Raw genomic sequence first — 18,179 nt, forward strand, 5'->3', positions numbered from 1 at the left:
CATATTACATTCCCCACCAAATCTACCGACATATGTCTGCAAGCATGGACCATATTACATTCCCCACCAAATCTACCGACATATGTCTGCAAGCATGGACCATATTACATTCCCCACCCAATCTACCGGCATACAGTATGTCTGCAAGCATGGGCCATATTACATTCCCCACCAAATCTACCGACATATGTCTGCAAGCATGGACCCTATTACATTCCCCACCCAATCTACCGGCATACAGTATGTCTGCAAGCATGGACCATATTACATTCCCCACCAAATCTACCAACATATGTCTGCAAGCATGGACCCTATTACATGCCCCACCAAATCTACTGACATATGTCTGCAAGCATGGACCATATTACATTCCCCACCAAATCTACCGGCATATGTCTGCAAGCATGGACCATATTACATTCCCCACCAAATCTACCGACATATGTCTGCAAGCATGGACCCTATTACATGCCCCACCAAATCTACCGACATATGTCTGCAAGCATGGACCCTATTACATTCCCCACCAAATCTACCGACATATGTCTGCAAGCATGGACCCTATTACATTCCCCACCAAATCTACCGACATATGTCTGCAAGCATGGACCATATTACATTCCCCACCAAATCTACCGACATATGTCTGCAAGCATGGACCATATTACATTCCCCACCAAATCTACCGACATATGTCTGCAAGCATGGACCCTATTACATGCCCCACCAAATCTACCGACATATGTCTGCAAGCATGGACCCTATTACATTCCCCACCAAATCTACCGACATATGTCTGCAAGCATGGACCCTATTACATTCCCCACCAAATCTACCGACATATGTCTGCAAGCATGGACCATATTACATTCCCCACCAAATCTACCGACATATGTCTGCAAGCATGGACCATATTACATTCCCCACCAAATCTACCGACATATGTCTGCAAGCATGGACCATATTACATTCCCCACCAAATCTACCGACATATGTCTACAAGGATGGACCCTATTACATTCCCCACCAAATCTACCGGCATATGTCTGCAAGCATGGGCCATATTACTTGCCCTACCAAATCTACCGGCATATGTCTGCAAGCATGGACCCTATTACATTCCCCACCAAATCTACCGACATATGTCTGCATACATGGACCCTATTACATTCCCCACCAAATCTACCAGCATATGTCTGCAAGCATGGACCCTATTACATGCCCCACCAAATCTACCGGCATATGTCTGCAAGCATGGACCATATTACATTCCCCACCAAATCTACCGGCATATGTCTGCAAGCATGGACCCTATTACATTCCCCACCAAATCTACCGGCATAGAGTATGTCTGCAAGCATGGACCATATTACATTCCCCACCAAATCTAGCAACATATGTCTGCAAGCATGGACCCTATTACATGCCCCACCAAATCTACCGACATATGTCTGCAAGCATGTACCATATTACATTCCCCACCAAATCTACCGACATATGTCTGCAAGCATGGACCATATTACATTCCCCACCAAATCTACCGACATATGTCTGCAAGCATGGACCATATTACATTCCCCACCCAATCTACCGGCATACAGTATGTCTGCAAGCATGGGCCATATTACATTCCCCACCAAATCTACCGACATATGTCTGCAAGCATGGACCCTATTACATTCCCCACCCAATCTACCGGCATACAGTATGTCTGCAAGCATGGACCATATTACATTCCCCACCAAATCTACCAACATATGTCTGCAAGCATGGACCCTATTACATGCCCCACCAAATCTACTGACATATGTCTGCAAGCATGGACCATATTACATTCCCCACCAAATCTACCGGCATATGTCTGCAAGCATGGACCATATTACATTCCCCACCAAATCTACCGACATATGTCTGCAAGCATGGACCCTATTACATGCCCCACCAAATCTACCGACATATGTCTGCAAGCATGGACCCTATTACATTCCCCACCAAATCTACCGACATATGTCTGCAAGCATGGACCCTATTACATTCCCCACCAAATCTACCGACATATGTCTGCAAGCATGGACCATATTACATTCCCCACCAAATCTACCGACATATGTCTGCAAGCATGGACCATATTACATTCCCCACCAAATCTACCGACATATGTCTGCAAGCATGGACCCTATTACATGCCCCACCAAATCTACCGACATATGTCTGCAAGCATGGACCCTATTACATTCCCCACCAAATCTACCGACATATGTCTGCAAGCATGGACCCTATTACATTCCCCACCAAATCTACCGACATATGTCTGCAAGCATGGACCATATTACATTCCCCACCAAATCTACCGACATATGTCTGCAAGCATGGACCATATTACATTCCCCACCAAATCTACCGACATATGTCTGCAAGCATGGACCATATTACATTCCCCACCAAATCTACCGACATATGTCTACAAGGATGGACCCTATTACATTCCCCACCAAATCTACCGGCATATGTCTGCAAGCATGGGCCATATTACTTGCCCTACCAAATCTACCGGCATATGTCTGCAAGCATGGACCCTATTACATTCCCCACCAAATCTACCGACATATGTCTGCAAGCATGGACCCTATTACATTCCCCACCAAATCTACCGGCATATGTCTGCAAGCATGGACCATATTACATTCCCCACCAAATCTACCGACATATGTCTACAAGGATGGACCCTATTACATTCCTCACCAAATCTACCGGCATATGTCTGCAAGCATGGGCCATATTACTTGCCCTACCAAATCTACCGGCATATGTCTGCAAGTATGGACCATATTACATGCTCTAACAAATCTACTGGAATATGTCTGCAAGCATGGACCCTATTACATTCCCTGCTAAATATACTGGGATATGTCTGCAAACACGGAGCCTATTCCATCCCCCGCCAAATCTCTGAGGATGTGTCTGCAAACTAGGAGCCTACTACCAGGGCCGTAACTACGTGTGTGCCAAGTGGGCTTGGCACACAGCGCAGTTGCCCTGAGGGCGCACGGCCAGCGGCATGTAATGAGTCAAATTGACTCATTACATGCCGCCTCTGCTGTGTGAGCCGCGCGCCGCGCTGTGGAGGGAGAAGAGGACCAGCGCCGGGCAGCGGAGAAGGAGGAGGAGGGAGGGGGAGCAGGGAGCCGCAGCAGCGCTATTTCATTGGTAGTAAGCGCCGCTGCAGCATCCCCCTCTCCTTCTGTATTGGCTGCCCGGCGCTGCTGTGGATGCTGGGATGCGGTTCCTCCATCCCAGCATCCACAGCAGCGCCGGGCAGCCAATACGGAAGGAGAGGGGGATGCTGCAGCGGCGCTTACTACCAATGACATAGCGCTGCTGCGGCTCCCTGCTCCCCCTCCCTCCTCCTCCTTCTCACCTCACTGCCTGCACCGAGGGAGCTGCACGAGGAGCCTGACTGCCAGCAGGGAGATGGTAAGTATATCTCTCTTTCTCTCTCTCTCTCTCTCTCTCAGGGGGTCACCGTCTGCCGCAATGTGTAAAAAGGGGGATGGCTGCTGCAATGTGTAAAAAGGGGGATGGCTGCCGCAATGTGTAAAAAGGGGGACTGGCTGTAAAAAGGGGGCCTGGCTGCCGCAATGTGTAAAAAGGGGGCCTGGCTGCCGCAATCTGTAAAAAGGGGGACTGGCTGCCGCAATGTGTAAAAAGGGGGACTGGCTGCCGCAATGTGTAAAAAGGGGGCCTGGCTGCCGCAATGTGTAAAAAGGGGGACTGGCTGCCGCAATGTGTAAAAAGGGGGCCTGGCTGCCGCAATGTGTAAAAAGGGCGACTGGCTGCCGCAATGTGTAAAATGGGGTACTGGCTGCCGCAATGTGTAAAGAGGGGGACTGGCTGCCGCAATGTGTAAAAAGGGGGACTGTCTGCTGTAATGTGTAAAAAGGGGGACGCTGTCTGCTGTAATGTATAAAAGGGGCTCTACCTGGTGTAGTGGCGCTACTGTGCAGCGTAATTTGAATAATGTAGACTACTGTGCACCGTAGTATGAATTGCTATTATTTTGTGGCCACGCCCCTTCCCCGTGAAGCAACGCCCCTATAAATTTTTCACGCGCGCACTGCCCCTATCTTACATGGGGGGGGGGCGCCACTGTCGTTTCTTGCACACAGCGCTAAAATGCCTAGTTACGGCACTGCCTACTACATTCCCCGCCAAATCTACCGAGATGTGTCTGCAAACATGGAGCCTATTACATTCCCTGCCAAATCTACGGGGATGTATCTGCAAAAAAGACAAGACAAAAAAATGACAAACCTCTGAACAACTTTCCCGGATCCTTTACCCTTCACGGTTTCGGCGTCACCTTTCAGAACGGCCAGAAAGATATCAGGTGTAACATTCTAGAAACCAAAGAAAGGAGACCCCCATTACCCAAAATAAGCCACGGTAATTGCACCAATTAAAAATGAACATAGGCATATTTATATAATGTATTATAGAACGGGCATGGCATTACACTGTATTTTATACAAAATACAAGTGCTATATATGAAGATGAAACCTTAAACTATGCTCTCTCACTGGTAACCCTATTATTGGGAGATGCTGTCCCCAAAAATGACACAACAGGTCTCTTCCACATAGTCACTGGAAGAGACTTGCCGGATCCTGATGTTGAAGTCAATGTTATCTTCGGCTCTACCCTGGTCATTCACTCCCTTCCTTGTCGTCGGGAGGAGCCCAACACTGACTTATCCGAAAAGCTAAGAGTTTAGCCTTCACTACTCAAGGATTGGGGGGGTGGAAGATGACGTCCATAAACTATATGCAACACCGCTGATGTGATAGTCTGCAGCTGGAATTTAGACCTGTCCACAGTGAGCTCTGATTTGCTGCCTGTTACTCTATGTGCAGGACATCCACGGATGTCACTGTTCGGATGTCACTGTTGACACCACTTGTCCCCTGACAGCTGCCATCTTGGAAATCTCACATGGTGGCCACTGCTCTATGGAAACAGGAAACAGGGCTCACTGCAGTGCATTCACTCACAATACTCACATCTCTCTTCCCTGGGGCAAACCCTGGCATCTCTAAAGGTTTTCAGATATCCTGGTGACTGTGGGAATAACTGTGTCCATATTTCAGCCCTCCTGTGAGCAGGACAGGATGACAGGATATGCCCCCTCTTATGAAAACAATAAATAATCAGGAGCAGGGGACATGCTGTTATTAGTAAGAAGAAATGTCAATAGTTTATCCAGACCCCTAGCCACTAAAGGGTGCACTAAAGGCTATTCTCTATGCCCACCAACCATACAGGAGTTGCGTTTTTTGGAATCCTACCTCCCTTGTATAATCCTTCAGTACTCCCTCATAAACATCCGTCCCGTTCGGTCTGTTAACAATTATTCCTTTGGTTGGATTTCTGAAAATATAAAAATGCACACATTTTGTAGATGATATAGAAACTGAGCCATGTAGACAAGTCTGTATACACTGAGACATCATACGGACTGCGTGCAGCACGTAAAACAGCAGAAATATAAACAGAACAATAGAAAGAAAAAAAAACAGAAGCACTACAGCCAAAACGATTTAAGGAATATTTCTGAATACTGTTGAAAATGGATAAACTGCTGTAATCCTTAGCAAGTAAATTGTGTAATGTTTCTAGTAGGGATGGCCATCGGTGGGTTATCCATCGATGGTTACCATCAATGGTACCATTGATGGATAACCTCAATGGTGGGAAACCATATGTAAGGTAACCATTGACCATCGATGGTCACCCTTACTTTGATATTGATTGAGTCGCGGATCAATCAGGTCCCGGGGGCGTGTCTTTTCAGGTGTTAGGGGGCGGAGCTATGCTCCATGTCCCTGACATCCTGGAGAAGAAAATAAAATATTTGATAGCTCTTTATCATCGATGGCGGGAAACCATCTGGTTCTCCCCCATCGATGGTAAAAGTAGTTGCCATCGGTCATAGACCATCGATGATTTTGACCACGTCAGGCAAGTGGATATAATAAACGTGTATTCTGTTTTTTATTCTCTATTTTGATCATCTCCTAGCACAGCAGCTTCTTTTATCACAGCCCGTTCGTTTACAGATTATTCCCCAAACAAGAAGAATCCATTGTCATGGAAATGCTATCAATCCACTCCCTTACCCCCTATTTCAGCTATTCCTTATTCTACCTTCCACTCATATGTTAACGTAAAGGAAGAGGACATGACTTCCTGGAGAGTTTGACCAATATAAAGGGGCAATCCAGAAAAGACATAGCTGGACCCCTGGAGTCTGCTCCATTCTGCTTTAGTTCCGGGTGCCCTCCGTTTCTCATAGCCCCAGCCAAAAACGTGTGTGTGTTGCTCTTTCCCATTAACCCTAATCCTAAAGTTCCAATAATGAGTCAGTTTCCCGTGGCTCTTTGTCTTTGTGCGGGGTTATGATTAACAGAAGTTGTGTCACATCTTGGATGATATATCACTCACTCTGAATTGTCTGCAATGTCATCATACATCATCACAACAATCTGCTCATCAGGGATGCCATTTTTCTTGACTATTTGGTAAGCATGGCACAAGTCAGCCTGGAAAACAAATTCATTATTTTCATTACAAACAAAACACAGCATCTACGTATGTCAGAGAAAAAGTCTGATCCTTTAATTCCAAGTCCTAACCATGTTTTACAATTAAAGGATGCTCATCACCTCAGTGATGTCACTGGTTGATAGTGAATGTATAGGCTGCATTCTCAGTGATGCCACTGGCTCATAGTGAATGATAAGGCTGCATTCTCAGTGATGTCACTGGTTTCTAGTGACTGGTAGGCTACATTCTCAGTGATGTCACTGGTTCCTAGTGACTGTATAGGCTGCATTCTCAGTGGATGTCACTAGCTCCTAGTGACTGGATAGGCTGCATTCTCAGTGATGTCACTGGCTTATAGTGAATGGTTAGGATGCATTCTCAGTAATGTCACTGGTTTCTAGTGACTGGATAGGCTGCATTCTCAGTGATGTCACTGGCTCATAGTGAATTATTAGGCTGCATTCTCAGTGATATCACTGGTTTCTAGTGACTGGTAGGCTATATTCTCAGCGATGTCACTGGTTCCTAGTGAATGGATAGGCTGCATTCTCAGTGATGTCACTGGTTCCTAGTGGACGGATAGGCTGCATTCTCAGTGATGTCACTGGTTCCTAGTGAATGGATAGGTTGCATTCTCAGTGATGTCACTGGCTCATAGTGAATGATAAGGCTGCATTCTCAGTGATGTCACTGGTTTCTAGTGACTGGTAGGCTACATTCTCAGTGATGTCACTGGTTCCCAGTGAATGGATAGGCTGCATTCTCAGTGATGTCACTGGTTCCTAGTGAATGGATAGGCTGCATTCTCAGTGATGTCACCGACTCCTAATGACTGGGTAGGGGTATTCTCAGTGATGTCACTGGTTCCTAGTGACTCGATAGGCTGCATTCTCAGTGATGTCACTGGTCCCTAGTGACTGTATAGGCTGCATTCTCAGTGGATGTCACTAGCTCCTAGTGACTGGATAGGGTGCTTTCTTAGTGATGTCACTGGTTTCTAGTGACTGGATAGGCTGCATTCTCAGTGATGTCACTGGCTCATAGTGAATGATTAGGCTGCATTCTCAGTGATATCACTGGTTCCTAGTTACGGGATAGGCTGCATTCTCAGTGATGCCACTGGTTCCTAGTGAATGGATAGGCTGCATTCTCAGTGATGTCACTGACTCCTAGTGATTGGGTAGGGGAATTCTCAGTGATGTCACTGGTTCCTAGTGAATGGATAGGTTGCATTATCAGTGATGTCACTGGGCTCTAGTGAATGATTAGGCTGCATCCTCAGTGATGTCACTGGTTCCTAGTGAATGGATAGGCTGCATTCTCAGTGATGTCACTGGTTCCTAGTGAATGGATAGGCTGCATTCTCAGTGATGTCACCGACTCCTAATGACTGGGTAGGGGTATTCTCAGTGATGTCACTGGTTCCTAGTGACTCGATAGGCTGCATTCTCAGGGATGTCACTGGTCCCTAGTGACTGTATAGGCTGCATTCTCAGTGGATGTCACTAGCTCCTAGTGACTGGATAGGGTGCTTTCTTAGTGATCTCACTGGTCCCTAGTGACTGTATAGGCTGCATTCTCAGTGATGTCACTGGCTCATAGTGAATGATTAGGCTGCATTCTCAGTGATATCACTGGTTCCTAGTTTCGGGATAGGCTGCATTCTCAGTGATGCCACTGGTTCCTAGTGAACGGATAGGCTGCATTCTCAGTGATGTCACTGACTCCTAGTGATTGGGTAGGGGAATTCTCAGTGATGTCACTGGTTCCTAGTGAATGGATGGGTTGCATTCTCAGTGATGTCACTGGCTCATAGTGAATGATAAGGCTGCATTCTCAGTGATGTCACTGGTTTCTAGTGACTTGTAGGCTACAATCTCAGTGATGTCACTGGTTCCTAGTGAATGGATAGGCTGCATTCTCAGTGATGTCACCGACTCCTAATGACTGGGTAGGGGTATTCTCAGTGATGTCACTGGTTCCTAGTGACTCGATAGGCTGCATTCTCAGTGATGTCACTGGTCCCTAGTGACTGTATAGGCTGCATTCTCAGTGGATGTCACTAGCTCCTAGTGAATGGATAGGCTGCATTCTCAGTGATGTCACTGGCTTATAGTGAATGGTTAGGCTGCATTCTCAGTAATGTCACTGGTTTCTAGTGACTGGATAGGCTGCATTCTCAGTGATGTCACTGGCTCATAGTGAATGATTAGGCTGCATTCTCAGTGATATCACTGGTTCCTAGTGAACGGATAGGCTGCATTCTCAGTGATGTCACTGACTCCTAGTGATTGGGTAGGGGAATTCTCAGTGATGTCACTGGTTCCTAGTGAATGGATAGGTTGCATTATCAGTGATGGCACTGGGCTCTAGTGAATGATTAGGCTGCATTCTCAGTGATGTCACTGGTTCCTAGTGAATGGATAGGCTGCATTCTCAGTGATGTCACTGGTTTCTAGTGAATGGATAGGCTGCATTCTCAGTGATGTCACCGACTCCTAATGACTGGGTAGGGGTATTCTCAGTGATGTCACTGGTTCCTAGTGACTCGATAGGCTGCATTCTCAGGGATGTCACTGGTCCCTAGTGACTGTATAGGCTGCATTCTCAGTGGATGTCACTAGCTCCTAGTGACTGGATAGGGTGCTTTCTTAGTGATGTCACTGGTCCCTAGTGACTGGATAGGCTGCATTCTCAGTGATGTCACTGGCTCATAGTGAATGATAAGGCTGCATTCTCAGTGATGTCACTGGTTTCTAGTGACTGGTAGGCTACATTCTCAGTGATGTCACTGGTTCCTAGTGAATGGATAGGCTGCATTCTCAGTGATGTCACTGGTTCCTAGTGAATGGATAGGTTGCATTATCAGTGATGGCACTGGGCTCTAGTGAATGATTAGGCTGCATTCTCAGTGATGTCACTGGTTCCTAGTGAATGGATAGGCTGCATTCTCAGTGATGTCACTGGTTCCTAGTGAATGGATAGGCTGCATTCTCAGTGATGTCACCGACTCCTAATGACTGGGTAGGGGTATTCTCAGTGATGTCACTGGTTCCTAGTGACTCGATAGGCTGCATTCTCAGTGATGTCACTGGTCCCTAGTGACTGTATAGGCTGCATTCTCAGTGGATGTCACTAGCTCCTAGTGACTGGATAGGGTGCTTTCTTAGTGATGTCACTGGTCCCTAGTGACTGGATAGGCTGCATTCTCAGTGATGTCACTGGCTTATAGTGAATGGTTAGGCTGCATTCTCAGTAATGTCACTGGTTTCTAGTGACTGGATAGGCTGCATTCTCAGTGATGTCACTGGCTCATAGTGAATGATTAGGCTGCATTCTCAGTGATATCACTGGTTCCTAGTTACGGGATAGGCTGCATTCTCAGTGATGCCACTGGTTCCTAGTGAACGGATAGGCTGCATTCTCAGTGATGTCACTGACTCCTAGTGATTGGGTAGGGGAATTCTCAGTGATGTCCCTGGTTCCTAGTAAATGGATAGGTTGCATTATCAGTGATGGCACTGGGCTCTAGTGAATGATTAGGCTGCATTCTCAGTAATGTCACTGGTTTCCAGTGATTGGATAAGCTGCTTTCTCAGTGATGTCACTGCCTCCTAATGACTGGGTAGGGGTATTCTCAGTGATGTCAGTGGTTCCTAGTGACTGGATAGGCTGCTTTCCCAGTGATGTCACTGGTTTCTAGTGACTGGTAGGCTGCATTCTCAGTGATGTCACTGACTCCTAGTGACTGGGTAGGGGAATTCTCAGTGATGTCACTGGTTCCTAGTGAATGGATAGGTTACATTATCAGTGATGGCACTGGGCTCTAGTGAATGATTAGGCTGCATTCTCAGTAATGTCACTGGTTTCCAGTGATTGGATAGGCTGCTTTCTCAGTGATGTCACTGCCTCCTAATGACTGGGTAGGGGTATTCTCAGTGATGTCAATGGTTCCTAGTGACTGGATAGGCTGCTTTCTCAGTGATGTCACTGGTTTCTAGTGACTGGTAGGCTGCATTCTCAGTGATGTCACTGACTCCTAGTGACCACTGACTAGGTAGGGATATTCTCAGTGATGTCACTGGTTCCTAGTAAACTGATAGGCTGCATTCTCAGTGATGTCACTGGTTCCTAGTTAATAGTTAGACTGCAATCTGAGTGCAAAAGATTTGTTATAATAAACTGGAATAGTAATAATTGAATAAATAATGTGCAATATATACTTATTACTTACAAATGTCTAATTATTCTTGAATCATGAACTAACATGGGGGGTAAAGGGGGAAGTGTTATTCAGTCAACTAGACAAGACATCACTGTACTCCGTGAAAATTTACCATGATGTGACTAGATGGGCCAAGTGGTTTTTATCTTCCATTAAATTCTCTGTTTCTATGTGCATTAATAGAATGTGAAATGAATAATCAAACCACCTCCCTATTCTCAGCTCAAGAACGTTCCTCCACATATAACAGTTCTGCATTAAAAATGGTCAATGGTTCTATAATATTTCAGACAAGTAATTACTTAGGGTGCTTTGAGATTGTGTGAAGTGTTTTATCTGATCTGCCAAGTTATTGCCATTTAAAAGTCAAGGAGAAGGTTATTTGAACAGCGTGATAAGCACGTTAACAGGCAGAGTGGCCCTCAGCATTTAAGTGTGTATTCCTGGAACAATTAATCAGGGTGTGTTATTGTGCAGAACAATTAAAAGCATTCTGTAATCCTTCTACAAAAAGCATACTTTAGCAATAATTGTTTCTGATAAAACTTTGTTGAGTGTAGGCTGGCCAGGCGACAAACACGTTGACATGAATTGCCCAGCTTAACGTGTATTGTAAGGGCTGCACTCATAATGCCGACATACAACACAGGCACAATATCGACATGTTAAATATCATCATTCTGCAAGTATTGGAGGGTCAGGGTATGGTTACAGGAGGGGAGGGCTAGGAATACTCCGCAACGGAAGAGCTGTTAAATCCCCTGGAATTCCTCATTAACTGACACCAAACCCTTGAGCCGCCGCAGAAGCTGCCGGACCAGGTAAGTCACCACTAGACCATCCAGGAACGCTTGTCAATATTCTAATCATGTCAACATGCTGTATATACACGTGGCAACATTCTCATGTCGACTTTGTGAATTTGACAAAGTAGACCAAACACGTATTGTAAAACACAGAACAATCTCTGTTTAATGCAGAGCAATGTTTAATGACATTTACTGTACACCATATTTCGGAAATTACTCCTTAATGTATTTTTTAGTGATGAGCGGATTCGGTTTTACTCGGTTTTACTCGGTTTTACTCGGTTCTCAAAACGGCATCTTATTGGCTCACGGATGTCACGTGTTTTGGATAGCCAATAAGATGCCGTTTTGAAAACCGAGTAAAACCGAGTAAAACCGAGTAAAACCGAACCTCGCTCATCACTAGTATTTTTGACTGGTATAATATTATCGTCTTGTACTTGAACCGGCCGCTGAATGAGTATTGCACATCCTTGATAAGGAGAGGTTTCCTTATCGCCTCCTCCAGAGCTGACCAACGAGACACAAGTTTCTTTTCAGCAGGAAAACAGCCACGAGAAATGTATGTTACACTTTCTAGCAAATTTTTCTAAACTTCTTCTGAACCGTAAAAATCTCTGAGTAGTGGGACATCCTGAGTCTTGTAGTTCAGCAGCAAGCAGCTGATACACCACTCAGATGAAGGAGAAAATGCAAAGGCTTTTTCTGCCTTAGCAGAGGTGAAATAATTCAGGTCTAAATATGGATACTGGAGCCGACGAGACACAAGATTACTCATGCTCATTGTGTACTGTGGTAGCACTTTGAAACACTACATAATCATCAATAAACCTACAACAAAAGCCTTCATTGCTAATGGACAGGGCTTCAATAAAGAACAAAAATGTAATTATGTATATGGAACATTAATGTTCACTTGTCAAGGTACAAATTGCAAATAACAAGAAATAAAAGATTGTGACCCAATTCATCACTGAAATTGTGATAGAGACAGTAAATTTAAAGGAGTTATGCAAAATTCCTAAAGGTCAGTCTCTTCGGGAAACTCTCTTCCCTTGGGAATTGAGAGCACGGTCTTTGAAGCCTCTATTTTGTTAAAACAGGGTGTCCTTTTTTTGGAATACTACCAACTTAAGAGCCCTACACAATGGTCGATACCAGTGAGAGATATGAACGATCTGGTTCATTAATGAATGAGATACCGTTCATATCTTTCAGTGTGTAGGCACCAGCGATGAACGATGCGCGGCCCCGCGCTCGTTCATCGCTGGTGCCGGCTCGTTTAAACATGCAAGCCAATATGGACAATATCATCCATATTAGCACGCATTGCTATGGAGCCGGGTGACGGGGGGAGTGAAGAAACTTCACTCCCCCCGTCACCTCCCCCCGCCGCTGGGTCCCAGTCTGCCGTATTGGCAGTCAGCAGCTCGGCGGCGGGTCGCCGAGTCTGTAGGGCCCTTTAATTAAACCTTGCCCCATCAGAGAACTGCCCCCATTCCCTGATGTTACCAGCCTACTGGAACTGCAACACATGGGCTGTGGCTATCTGTAGCTCTCATTAGACCTTCCATACAGATGTATTGACATAGTGCAGTACAATTATTTTCCTTAGAGTTATGCGAGGTACACACTATACAATTATTGGGCCAATTTGCCAATAATTGGGACATTGGTCTGATTTATCGTATAGTGTGTACGAACGATCATTTTGGCAATATTTCTGTCAAATCGTGTACACACGCCCAAACAATCAATTTTCCTCCCAATCAGCCCAGACCAAAAATATCTGCCATAATCTCCAGGTACTGAGCAGTGTGTGTGTGCGTTCTCAATAATCTGTCCATATTTCCTAAGTGTTCCTCTCACTACATCATCCTCCTTGTGGACAGACATATGCAAATGCAGTGTAATGTAGCAGAAAATTGGTAACTGAAAAAAAAAATCTTTAAGTGTGTAGTTCAGATATTGATGACTACAATTTCCTAAAAAACTGTCCGATTGTCGGGCAGACTAAAAAATCTACCAATGTGTACCTAGCTTTACACCCGAGTCCAGATAACAGGGGAGGATACCAGCAGGGAAGGTTTGAGTAACACTGCGGGAGGGGAATCCACTAGTGGAAAACCCCTTCAAAAAAAACCATAAAACCTCCCCCCGAAATTCTCAGTTTTCAGTTTCCAAGGGAAAAGAGTTTACTTTACTTCTTAATTCCAGTGCAGCATGAGAGCACTTAAAAGAACAATAAGACTAAATAAAGACACCACAGTCTGTAAGTAATTTTGGACTATTTTTGGAAAATCTACCAAGAAATTCTGTAATCATAAGACGAAAAGGCTTTTTGACCTGTACAAAGTACGGGGTACATTAATCCTTACAGCACAAAAGTCAGTATACAGATGTGTCCTCTTACATCCTTGCTGCAGTCACGCTAAACAGTCCTTTAAGTGGTGTCATGCCGTGCAGGGACTTGGTAGCGTAGAGCACCTTTTCTGCGATTCTTGTCAGCAAAATGTCATGTAATAGGACGCACAAGCAACTTCTGCTGATTAAAATGATGTGCAGCATGCCAATATTCTGTGTGTAATTGGATGGTGTAATGGTTAGCATTACTCCCTCACAGCACTGAGGTCATGGGTTCAATTCCCACCATGGCCCTAACTGTGTGGAGTATGTATATTCTCCTCCCACAATCCAAAAATATACTGGTAGGTTAATTGGATCCAACAAAAATTAACCCTAGCGTGAATGTGTGTGCGTGTGTGTACATGTGATAGGGAATATAGGTGGTCATTCCGAGTTGTTCGCTAGCTGCTTTCGTTCGCTGCGCAGCGATCAGGCCAAAAATCGGCACTTCTGCGCATGCGTCGCAGTGCGCACGCACGTCGTACTGATACAACGAACGATGTAGTTTCACACAAGGTCTTGCGAATCATTTCAGTCGCACTGCTGGCCGCAGAGTGATTGACAGGAAGAGGGAGTTTCTGGGTGTCAACTGACCGTTTTCAGGGAGTGTTCGGAAAAAATGCAGGCGTGCCAGGAAAAACGCAGGCGTGGCTGGGCGAACGCAGGGCGTGTTCGTGGCGTCAAATCAGGAACTGAATAGTCTGAAGTGATCGCAAGCGCTGAGCAGGTCTGAAACTGCGCAAAATTATTTTGTAGCCGCTTCTGCTAAGCTAAAATACACTCCCAGAGGGCGGCGGCATAGCGTTTGCACGGCTGCTAAAAACTGCTAGCAAGCGATCAACTCGGAATGAGGGCCATAGATAGTAAGCTTCATTGGGGCAGGGACTGATGTGAATGGCCAAATATTCTCTCTGTAAAAGCGCTGCGGAATATGTGTGCGCTACATAAATAACTGGTCATAAGAAATAATAATTGCGGCTGTATTTGCATCTGAAATGCCACGTACAGGAAAACACTGTAGCATAGCATTTTGTATGCAAATACAGTTGCAGTCACACACAGAATATAATTGCATCTAAGATGCATTTTCACAGAAAAAAAACACAAAAAAAGATGCTCAGCGCTACCGAGTCACATAGCACTCGCTCTACAGCAGACGGAGCAAAATGTAAGAGGAGGACACATCTGTATAAAACAGAGATACATAAAGCAGACACTATCCCTACCTCCTATTACCTTCTGTAGGGGCAGTAACTGACTGGAGCCCTTCCCATCATGCTCCTGTCATGGCAATACCTGTGCAGCCTGCAGGTAGTGTCAGTATCATGACCTCATATATCTTACCCCAAAGGACACATCCTTGAAAGTAGAAGTTATCAAGGTAACATAGTAACATAGTTAATGAGGTTGAAAAGAGGCAAAAAGCCCATTGGGTTCAACCTGTATTCTGTATTAAGCAGTGCACATTATAATGCACCAGCCGAAATAATGGTTTAGTACCAATTGACAACTATATGTCGTATCACACTCATATACTTAATGTCAATATATTAAATGCTATAGCCTTGGATACTTTTCTCAGCTAGAAAACTGTCCAATCCGTTTTGAAATGCATTTACAGAGTCCGCCATTATCACCTTATCCGGCAGGGAGTTCCAAATCCTTATTGCCCTTATGGTGAAGAGCCCTTCCTACGATTTGTACAGAATTTTCTCTCCTCCAGCCTCAGCGAGTGCCCACGTGTCCTATACAGAGTTCTGTTAATAAACAGATCCCCTGCTATCTCTTTGTATTGATTCTTTACATATTTGAAGATATTAATAATGTCTCCTCCTTAGTCTCCTCTTTTCAAGGGAATACATATTTAACCTAGTAAGTCTTTCCTCATATCCAGTGTCTCTAACCCTTTAATCAGTTTAGTAGCTCGCCTTTGAACTCTTTCGAGTTCCCCGATATCTTTTTTATAATATGGTGCCCAAAACTGAACACAATATTCCAGGTGCGGACGTACCAATGACTTGTACAGAGGCAGGATTACATCCTCCTCCCTTGTCTCAATACCCCGTTTTATGCACGCAAGGACTTTACTTGCCTTCTTTGACATTGTGTACTGTTATTAAGCCTATTATCTATGAGCACCGCCACATCTTTTTCCACTACTGCTACCCCTATATTTTCCCCATTAAGTGTATAGGATGCAAGTTTGTTTTTAATCTTAAAGTGCATAAGTTTGCATTTTTCAATATTGAACCTCATTTCCCATTTAGACTCCCAGTTTCAAGTTTAAGTAAGTCATTCTGTAGAGACTTCACATCGATTTCTGAATGAATTACCTTACACAGTTTAGTATCATCTGCAAAGATTGACACTGTGCTTTCCAGGCCTACTCCTAGATCATTAATCAATATATTGAACAGTAGCGGGCCAAGTACGTACTCTTATGGTATTCCGCTGACTATTGGTGTCCAGCTGGAGAACATCCCATTGACCACTACTCATTGTACCCTGTTATTCAGCCAATTTCCTATGTTAGCGCATGATTTGGGCAGCACTGGTGACATGTTCCCGGGAACTTGCGCATGTATGGTAGACTAAAAGCGAAGGCCGCTATTAAACAGCTCATGTAGCTTTAGTGTGATATCTGTAAAACTTTACGGCAGGGGGTAAAGCATTTCTTATCATATGCTAATTAGACTACACAGAAAACACATAACTATGCAGCACATATAGAAAACAGCATACACTGAAACACTGAAACAAAACATGGCACAAAAATATATATCATCACATATAAATACTAACACAAAAACATTTTTGCATAGTATGGATACGGACCATTTTTATTTAGTTAAAATAAGCCCCACCCTGGCAACCCCTCTATACTCTGACGCCATCCACTCTTGTTTCAAATCAAAAGATAAACACCAGCTTTAGTTTTTATAATATCATTATCAACGCTGATGAAAACAAAACAAAAGCAAATAATTCAACAAAAATAAACACTGCTGACTGTAAACAGTAACTATAAACCAGATTGATTACCAAAGTCACACACGGTTACCTGATGTCTGTAGTTGTACCAGCCATTAGACCCCGCCACAAGGACCACCCAGTGTTTGCCTACATCGTCTGAATCATCAACAGGGAATGACGCGGAAAGCGCAGCGAGCCCAAGCAGTGCAGCAACGGGAAGCAGCATTTTTTACAGGAACCTGAAGGGAATAATGTAGGATCATTAAATACATATCCACTCATAACCTGATTTGTTGATTTAAAATCCTTATGCTGAGTATTGCTATGACACATGTCAATAACTCTTGATATATGAAAAAATATTTATGCCTGAAATTGGCTGTTAAAAACCCATAAAAACACCATACTTAAGAATATTACATTTGCAGCCTTCGGTTTTAGGCCCTCATTACGAGTTGATCGCTCGCTAGCTACTTTTAGCAGCCATGTAAACGCATTGTCGCCGCCCACGGCGGAGTGTATTTTCGCTTTGCAAGTGTGCGATCGCATGTGCAGCCGAGCGGTACAAAAACATTTTGTGCAAAACAAGACCGGCCCTGTAGTTACTTATCCTATGCGATGATTCCAGCGACGGAGGTAACGGAATTGACGTCCGATACCCGCCCTGCAAACGCCTGTGTTTTCCCTACCACTCCCAGAAAACGGTCAGTTGACACCCATAGACGCCCTCTTCCTGTCAATCTCCTTGCGATCGGCTGTGCGAATGGATGCGCGCGTGCACATTGGGGTGCATACGCATGCGCAGTTTTGCCGTTTTTTTTACCTGATCGATGCGCAGCGAAAATCGTCAGCGAGCGATCAACTCGGAATGAAGGCCTTAATTACAGCGCCAGTCTGAGGTCTAATGATTGAATCAAATCCATTTGCCGTGCATCTGCAGTATCAGGACTTGTCTGGTAAAGGGCACTTTGAACGCCGGTGCTTTTAAGATAGAAATGGACAGAGTGACACAGAAGTGGGGGTGATTCAGACCTGATCGTTGCTGGGCGTTTTCGCACAGTGGGCAATCAGCAATAGATTGCGTATGCACCGCAATGCGTACACGTGTCAGCAAGCAACAATAGGCATCGCCGGTCAGCGACAGGATTGTGCGAACATTTCAATC

At 44.8% G+C, this 18,179-nt stretch overlaps 1 protein-coding gene across 1 annotated transcript in view; it reads right to left on the reverse strand.

Moving 5' to 3' along the window:
* The window catches only part of LGMN (legumain), a 68,502-nt gene that overhangs the window by 19,298 nt on the left and 31,025 nt on the right, over nucleotides 1-18,179 (reverse strand). Inside the window, exons 2-5 of the mRNA XM_063947564.1 lie at nucleotides 17,103-17,253; nucleotides 6,500-6,597; nucleotides 5,344-5,425; nucleotides 4,312-4,397 (exon numbers count right to left, since the gene is read on the reverse strand). Of these exons, the coding sequence (XP_063803634.1) occupies nucleotides 4,312-4,397; nucleotides 5,344-5,425; nucleotides 6,500-6,597; nucleotides 17,103-17,240 (404 nt within the window). The 5' untranslated portion in view covers nucleotides 17,241-17,253. The remainder of the gene's footprint in view (nucleotides 1-4,311; nucleotides 4,398-5,343; nucleotides 5,426-6,499; nucleotides 6,598-17,102; nucleotides 17,254-18,179) is intronic.

This window comes from Pseudophryne corroboree, chromosome 12 (genome assembly GCF_028390025.1).
Source record: "Pseudophryne corroboree isolate aPseCor3 chromosome 12, aPseCor3.hap2, whole genome shotgun sequence".
NCBI classification, from domain to species: Eukaryota; Metazoa; Chordata; class Amphibia; order Anura; family Myobatrachidae; genus Pseudophryne; species Pseudophryne corroboree.